This window comes from Castor canadensis, chromosome 7, assembly GCF_047511655.1.
Source record: "Castor canadensis chromosome 7, mCasCan1.hap1v2, whole genome shotgun sequence".
NCBI lineage: Eukaryota > Metazoa > Chordata > Mammalia > Rodentia > Castoridae > Castor > Castor canadensis.
Window position 1 is genome coordinate 40909859 of NC_133392.1, and position 8365 is coordinate 40918223.

Sequence of the window (8365 nt, forward strand, 5' to 3'; positions counted from 1 at the left end):
AACTCAGAGACATAAAATTCTTTTATGGTCATGGTATTTGTACCATTCACAAGCCTACCAAAAGTTTCTAGATGTTAAACAAACTAGAGAACCATCTAAGAATTTATTTCAGATGTTATACCATTTCTTAGCCTTGAGGAAAAAAAAATTGGGAAAGAAAATATTCAAATGCCAGTTATCATTTACATAACTTTTACATTCCTGCTTATACCCTATGACTAGAAAATACATTTATGAGTAAATTAAAGATGAACTTCACAGGAAACTCTTACAAGTCAAGGAGACTTTTCTTACCAGTTTGAGGCCCTTGTTTGCTAAGTCTGACTTTTACCAGAATAAAAGGAAGCTCGGCATGTCAGATGCTGCCAGTTTTAGAAGGGCCATTGAAGGCCTGGATGGACCTCTGTCCTTAGGTTCCTCTAGCACCAGTGCCTCTGGCACACTGTCTCAGAGGCTTTTGCCCAATGTTTCTGGGTGCACAGCAACCTTGGTTGAAGCAGCAGCTGTTCACCAGCCACAGAAGCCAAATGAGGCTCCAGGGCTGGGATAGGAGCCATAGTTTCTATGGGCTAAGGGTGGGTGTGTTACAGAGGGACTGGACTAGCTATTAGAGGATATAAAATGGACATGTCCATCATAGAATGTTAGGACTTGACAATCACCCACCATCCCTAGCAGAGGAAACTGAGAATATGACTGTCTTCATTATACACACAAATAATACAATAACCTCTATTCTGAGGGGAAATTTTTAGGTTTATTGTGGAATTACTGTCAAGTACACATATTTATCTTAACATCATTAAGACAATACATATAAATACATGGATAAACCAAGATTAAATTGTAAGAAACATCTGAGAGTTAGTCAATGGTTAATCATCCAGGCCCAGAAGGTGGCTTGAAAATTGGGTGAAGGAAGTAAGCATGATTTTTGTTAGTAGACAGTCAGCATGTGTTACCTTGGCAACAAGGGCAGAAATGGGGATTATATGCTGAACTGAATGTGAACTGAAAACTAATCAGCATCTTGTATGCCTGCAGCATGTTTGCACTACTGATTAGTGAGAAGTAATGCTGGCCAGATAACTGTGTGGCTGGGTGAACAGGGGAGATAATAAGTGAGAAAACAATTCTTTCAAAATGTACTTTGATGCAATGAGAAAGAACACTCTGGTCAACAATCCCAGGTTTTGGTTCCCTGGATTTCCACTTCTTTCCCCCTCAACTTCTGCTCCAGGCCTTCTGCTGCTCTGTTTCCCTTCCTCCTCCCCAAATCAGGTCAAGCAGTGGGAGCTCCTTCCTCCTGGCCTATTTTCTCACTGCCATCATCAGGCTCAGATGCTGACAGGAAGAAGCTGCCTATGCCTGAAGGAATGTCCCTTACTAGCTGGTCCAGTCCTTTCTCTTAACATTCCACTGCTTGCAGCACATCTCCACTCAGCTTGTGAGTTAACCCTTGGAGGTACCAGGAACTGGGAGCATTTTGGTGAAGAAGGTTCTCAGCATTGCTCTGCAGTTGACATTTCATTTCTTCCCTCTCAGGTGATGTTTTGCTTATTGGAAAACTCTCTAAACAACTTTGAAAAGCAGTGTCTTCAGACTTTCCCTGATATTCCTGAAGGTTGTAATCTACAGAACGGAGACACTGTCTGCAGGCTTAGGGAGCTCCTTACTGCATGCTCTCTGATAACATTCTTCTGCCTCCAGGAACTCAGTGAGGTCAAAGGGTGCATTCATAGGACTTAGCCTCTTCTCACCAGCTTTCTTAATGTAGTCTAGAACCAGTTTCCTTACTTTTTCCACCTTCCTTCTATTTCCAGTGTCTTCAGATTCTTCTGTATTCTGCATTTGTTTGACTTTTTCCCTGAAGCAGCACATAATCTGGTAATAGAAGTGGCCATTGTTTGATGAGCATTCCACTGCCCTCAGAAGTAGCTCAATAACTTTGTCAAGGTTCCCCTCTCTTCTATAAAATGTGGCTGCGTTTCGCAGGACATCTGGTTGATGAGGAGCCTTCAACAGGGCATCTTCAAGTAATTGCTTCCCTTCCCTTTCTTCTTTCATCTTCTGTAGTTTCAGGGCCAAGAGAACTTTGACATACTGGTTCTCAGGACTCAGCTCAATGGCCTGCTTCAGAGCTTCAACAGCAAACTGCTTCTGTGGTTTGTCATCCAGGTGGCACATGGCAAGGGCCAGTCCAGTGGAGAATTCGGGGTTGTTGGGCTGCTCATCCAGAGCCTTCTCAAAACACATCTTAGCCCTTTCATTCCTTCCACACTTCAGACGTGTCCATCCTTCTTCACTGTCAAGCTCAGGACAGTCAATACTATAAGGATTGGAAAACTTCTCACAGATGTGCTTTACCTTGTCAATGTAAGTCTGAGCTTCTGAGAATTGGCCCATGTGATAGTAGACCCAGGCATAGTTTCCCCAGGTGACCATACGTCTGATTTCTGCTTGGGCAGTGTCCTGTTGCTGGTCTAAATCTTCAGCTTGCTGTAAGCATTTCAGGGCTGCTCCATTGTCACCTTCTAAGTGTTTTATGTAGGCCAACAAGTTGTACATAGTACCTCTGAACTTCGTGTTTAAAAATTCAATCTGGTTACGCACTCTATCTTCTAGATGACATGGCACAGTTCCATCACTGAGTAAGTTCCATGTGAAATTGCATTTCAGCTGTGGAAGGATCTTTTCCAGTGAATTCTTGGTGATTTCACTGTGGAGAAAATACATGTTAGTATAATGTGTACCTAAAAAGCATTGCACCCATTAATTTTCTATGTCAAATTGATTGGGACATAGGATAGTTCAAATTTTGCAAGCTCTCAAGATGATTGGACTTGGGCCATACTGTGAGCTCCAGGACTCCAGGAATACTTCACTTTTGGGCAATGAGATGCAATTGCCAGTTCCCAAGCCTTGAAATATCCCTTAACAGGCAAGATTTACTTTGTGTCAACATTCTTTCCACGTATCTCTGCCTTTTTTCTAAATTTACAAGGCACAATGCAGGAGACATTCTATGCATTTAAAAAATGGAGAAACTTTGTTTGTGTCATTAAATAGGTCTGCCATGTCCTCCCCTACTATGTCATTTCAGATCTACACAAACAGGATTTCAGAATGCCCAGCGATTTTTATTATAATAGAGCATCTGGGTTGACTTTGATGCTGGGCATCTGAGAGTACAATGTGAAAGACTGGAATGCTTTCTCCCTGTTTTACTTCACATGGCAGGGAGGTCATAGCAGGTCAGTGAGAACATGGTCCATGTAGACATGTTCACCTCTACTGAGCAAGCAAATTTCAAGGTCCAAATGACCTCCTCATGACTTGGATTTTGGAAGTGCTGAATAAATTATGAATGCTTTTGCTGAGAATTAAGTATATTATTAGCATAAGGACAACATAATCCAGAAATCTCTAATTTCTTATTCTCTGATTAAGTCTTTTTCCCAAGAAATGAAACAGGGTCCAGAACCTCACAGACTTTGCTCCATGTTCTAGCCCTCAATGACCAGATTGTGCCTTCATGGACCTGAACATATGATCCTTTTGGTTTCTCAGTAGTTCCTGTCCCTTCCCTGCTTCTAACTCCCATTTGGCTGTGACCAATTTGTCTGACTCTTTAAATCAAAATCAGTCACAGAAATAAAAATGGGCGAATTGATAAGACAGTTTATGGCTGAGTTACACAGATTAATTCTTAACCTCTAAGCAAACACCTAAAGACCATACTGAAGAACCTGTAAGTAAGAACAAGAGTGCCTCAGTGGGACTCTAGAGGACACTCAGAGCCAGCAGATGCCAGTCCTATTCCCAGGGAATTCCCCTTTGGCAGTTTTTAGCACTGCTGGGGAAGAAAAGCCATACCTGCCTCTGTTCCTACAGAGCACCTTGATGTGGGCCAAAGGGTCCTCCTCATACCTCCTTGGTTGAGGTAAAGTCTCTTGCAGAGCCTCCTGTGTAGATTGGCAACCAAGGTTCCTGACAGGACCTGGCTTCAGATCAAGCCCACTCATGTAGACACAACTAAAGTCAGGGTTGGCCAGGAGCCCATTATATAGAAAGGTAACCTGAGGTACTTGGCAGTGAATTCCAGATGTTTGGCTGGAAAGGTATTTTTTTCTCTTTGTTCACCCTGTAGCTATACCAATGACAAGTATATATGTACTTTAAAATGTCAAATTTACTGAGATTATACTTTACAAACCATAAAATGCCCCTATTTTAAGGATTCAGTTTGACAAATGTTTATACTATGCAATCATATAGACTATTTCTACCATACCCAAAGATTCCTGCCTTTTTACTCCATCCCCACCATCTCCAGACAACCATTGATCTATTTCCCATCACAAGAAATTAGAGTATTACATCAGAGATCAAGTCATTATGTTTTGAGGAAAAATTATATTCTGCTGTTGGCCAGTATTCACCACAGCAATAAAAAATCAACTTTAGCCTTTGAACTTTGTTTCCATATAAGAAAATTTTTTAAATGTCTATCTGTCAGAATTGTTCCACGTCCCACCTTAAAGTAATCAAACATTTCAGGTCTATATGGGTAAGGGTTTAGAAGACTGATTTCATCTCTCACAATTTTAACTGCATAAAATAAATACTTCCCTTGAAAATTCACAAGAAAAAAGCCTGTAGTTAATTACTCCAAATAACACCAGAAGAAAAAAAACACAGAGGGTAATAACCTTAAGGTTAGCTTTGAGTCAGCAAATTTTGTGCCTGGAAGGATCTAGCCACTCCTGTCAAGCCTCCCTTTCATTCTAGCTACCAGCTGACTAAGTTCTAGAAACTTAGATAGCCTGAGCATGTACACCAGAAAAAGACACAGAGAAAGAAAGCAAACAACCAATACAGGCCCAAGCTGATACAAGCATGTTTTGATCTATAAGCAACAGGACAACTCAGAAACTTCCCTGCAGAGTGAGAGGCTCAGTTTACAATTTGCATTCAAGAACAAGAGTGGCTGTCTATTGTTACTTCACTGACCTCATGACTGTGACCCTCTGCTCTGCTGCTCTGAAGAGCTGGGGACCACCACAGTTTGTTCTTCAGAAATTGTCCCCTTCTGCCTCAAGCAAATGCCCAAGGCATTATATAAGGTGGAATCACAGGGTGTGGTATATCAGCTGATGCTTTCTCCCTGTTCATGAGTGATCTGTTAGTGAAAGAAGAGGAAACTGGAAAGTGAAACTGACTCAGGCTCATCTAGAGGAGGAAAAAGAAACTTAGTGGTGAGACCCACAGTGGCTGAGCCACAGCACATTGCTCAACACTGCACGTGTGAAGCTGCACTGAAAGGGAACAGGAAGGCACTCCCAGGAGCCTGACCTTCCCTCTGGACGGGAAATTGTATTGTTAATAGTTTCTAGGAGATTCTGATGTCAGGATTTCTGAGACCACAAGATGTGAAAGAATGTTTCAAAATATTTTGAAGAAAAAAGTATCGTGGTTTCCACTTTTAAATTTACTTGAAGGAGACAATTTGCATCCTGAGACATGGATTTAATTCTGTCTGTTTATGTTATTAACTCTGGAGTTTTTCCCAGAATGTGATTACTGAGCCTCTATTTATATTTCACTTTACATGAATTTTAAGAAGTAAAGCACTAGAAGGATCTCTGAATAGTTTAACACGCTGAGGTTGAATGCAATCATTCATTCACTTTACCAACCTTGAAAGGGAGAAATGGTAATATATTCATTATTGTGGAATGGATGGATGATTGAATATAGTGATAATTAATTGTGCTTTGAGTTCTGAAGAAGTATTATTACTCTTTGAGATTTATCTTTAAATTTTGATAAACATCTAACTCATGATGTAAATTTCCATAGAAACCTAGGGAGTAGAGTTCTCATTGCAAGTTTGTTGATAAAGGAATTGTGAGTCACATAGAAGTAAGGCTCATTCTTTCCTGAAGCTGCACAAAGCTGACACTCACGTAGCAAAACTGGCCTGACCCATGGTATCTCCAACCACAGCATCAATAAGGTACCTGCATTCAGAGACTGTAGTTATGTCCCACAAATGTAACATGAAGTTGAGCGAGTCTGGAATTCTGGTTGCTTCTTTTACTTACAATTTTTATCCTGTTAATAATAAAATTGAAGGACAGACTGTGAAAGGTCAAGGAGACACTTCTCCTCCCTAGGAAACGCTCAACTGCATCTGAAAGGCATCTCCATGCTCAGGCAATACACAAAGAAAAAGGCTATAAAACCCAATCCCCACCCTGACCCACAGGACCACTGGTTTCTGGGTCCCCCTGCATTTCCCACCATGCAGTCTTTCTCTTCTCTTCTCTACAAATAAAAATCTTTCCGACCTCTGCTGTTGGAGTCTGCCTGTGCCTTCATTCTCAGAGCTGGCTCAAGAACCCTGAGCACGTGAAATTCCTGTGGGTGTCATCCATCCGTGAATCAAAATGACATAACTTTACAAGAGATGTGATGGGTGCTTAAAAGTTGCTTCTGCTGAGCAGTACTGACTCCTTCCTTGGGTCCATGAATTAATTAAAGGTTGGAAACAGTGAGATGATTGTCATACCTCTTCTTCATAAAAATGGAAGGATTAAAATGAAAGTGGGGAAAATGTAACTGAGATTACAAAAGTGAAAGACTTTTGGTATACCCAGCTTGCATGCTTGCCAGTTTACTCTGCTTTTTAATCAAATTGACAATTTTTCACTCTTTGTCTACATCCTGAAGAGCTCAAGGTTAATACCCTTTACTCTTTAATTAAGGCAGGTAGTCTTCCACCTCTTAGCTCTCTTGACCACCAGAGGACTACACTTGTGCTCCAAGACTGCTTTAGCAATGTGGTGCCAGGACACCTGGAGAATCAAGGACAGCTCCTATACTAGGACATGTGTTTGGTCACATACTCAAATTGAGTCCCTGAATTCCCCTTTAAAAACTGGACATTCTCTTAGAAATGGGACAACAGAATTTTTAGAGGATGGCTCTCCCTGTCTTCCTCTTCATCTGAGAAACAAACCTTATTTCCTTTTTCTCAAAAACCCTGCTCTATTTTTTGTGAATTGGAATTGAGGCCAGGGGTTTTCTGGTAAACAGTTATGAATACTGCTCTTAAACACAGGTAAGGAATGCCTTTAGATTTGACCTGTGCTTTGGAAGGCCTCATTTATCACAGTCACAAAAAGAATACATTTTTTAAAAGAACACATAGATCTCTGCTACTCAGAATTCAGTGCTTAATCATAGATCAGTGGAATTTGAAACCCTAAAACTCAGCCAAGGGAGTATTTTTCTCTTGTCTTTTGCCTTCTTTGCTCCAATCAAAAGGAAATTATGCCATGAACCTTTGTGCATTATAAAGATGCTAATTTTAGAGACAGAATCTGCTTTGGAGTGCAGAAAGCATCTGAACAATTGAAGTGGTAACACCACAGAAAAGGCTTTCTAACTAAGCTGGTCAAAGTTCCTATTGCAGAATATAGGATGTTTTCATAAAATAAGTAATTATTTCTGTAATCCCAGCTATTCAATAGTCAGTGGCAAGAGGATCCCAAGTTCACCATTAGAACAGGCAAAAGTTAGGAACACCGTATCTATCTCAAAAGCAAAATACAAACAAAAGGGCTGGGGTAAAGCTAAGTGGGGGAAACTGCATAGCATATGTGAGGACCTACGTTCAATCTGCAATATTGTTGGTGGAAGTGGTGGAGTCTCTGATCAGAAGACTTCCAAATTCTTGTTTTGCACTGGAAAGAATCCATGGCAGGACACATGGATATAAAGAGAGTTTAATAAAAGTTAGGAAAGGGAAATCAAAAGTTAACATGGTGGGGCCATGGTAGAATCTGGAGGCAGAGAGCTCATTCTCTTCTCCAGTTGCTTTTAAAACCTATGTTAACCTGTGGCAAGGGAAGAACCAGGTGATTCCCATTTAATAATCAATGAGTAGGGAGGGAAAAGGGCATGTCATTACCTGGATCCATTAACTGTTGAGCCAGGTGGAGGAGCTGGGCAGACTCCCATATACACCTATGTTAATTTTCAGGTGCCCCCACTGTGGTGAGCACATATAAGATTGTTGTTGTATTGAAGGATTGTTGTGGTGAACACATATAAGATTGTTGTTATATTGAAGGATTGTATTGTGTTAAAGTATGAAAAATTGTTGAAGTGAGAAGTATTAGGTAGTATGTGTTAGGACTTAGAGTGACAAGCTGATATGCTAATAAGCCAAACCTAAGGTGGTGGCTGATATGCAAACAAGCTAACCCTAAGGTGACAGTGCAGATAACAGAATTGGTGAGGTCACCACATGGTACATAAACTCAGGCCAGAACCCAAAACCTTGCTTGCCTCCTTG

General features: G+C 40.8%; 1 protein-coding gene across 1 annotated transcript; it reads right to left on the bottom strand.

Annotated features, from left to right (window-relative positions):
• Window positions 1-735: 735 nt before the first annotated feature.
• LOC141424784 (interferon-induced protein with tetratricopeptide repeats 3-like) lies at window positions 736-5265 on the bottom strand. Its single transcript, XM_074078805.1, is given in 3 exon segments — window positions 736-1662; window positions 1665-2719; window positions 5014-5265. Coding segments are annotated over 3 exon segments (1440 nt in total). The 5' UTR covers window positions 5019-5265; the 3' UTR covers window positions 736-1282.
• Window positions 5266-8365: the final 3100 nt, after the last annotated feature.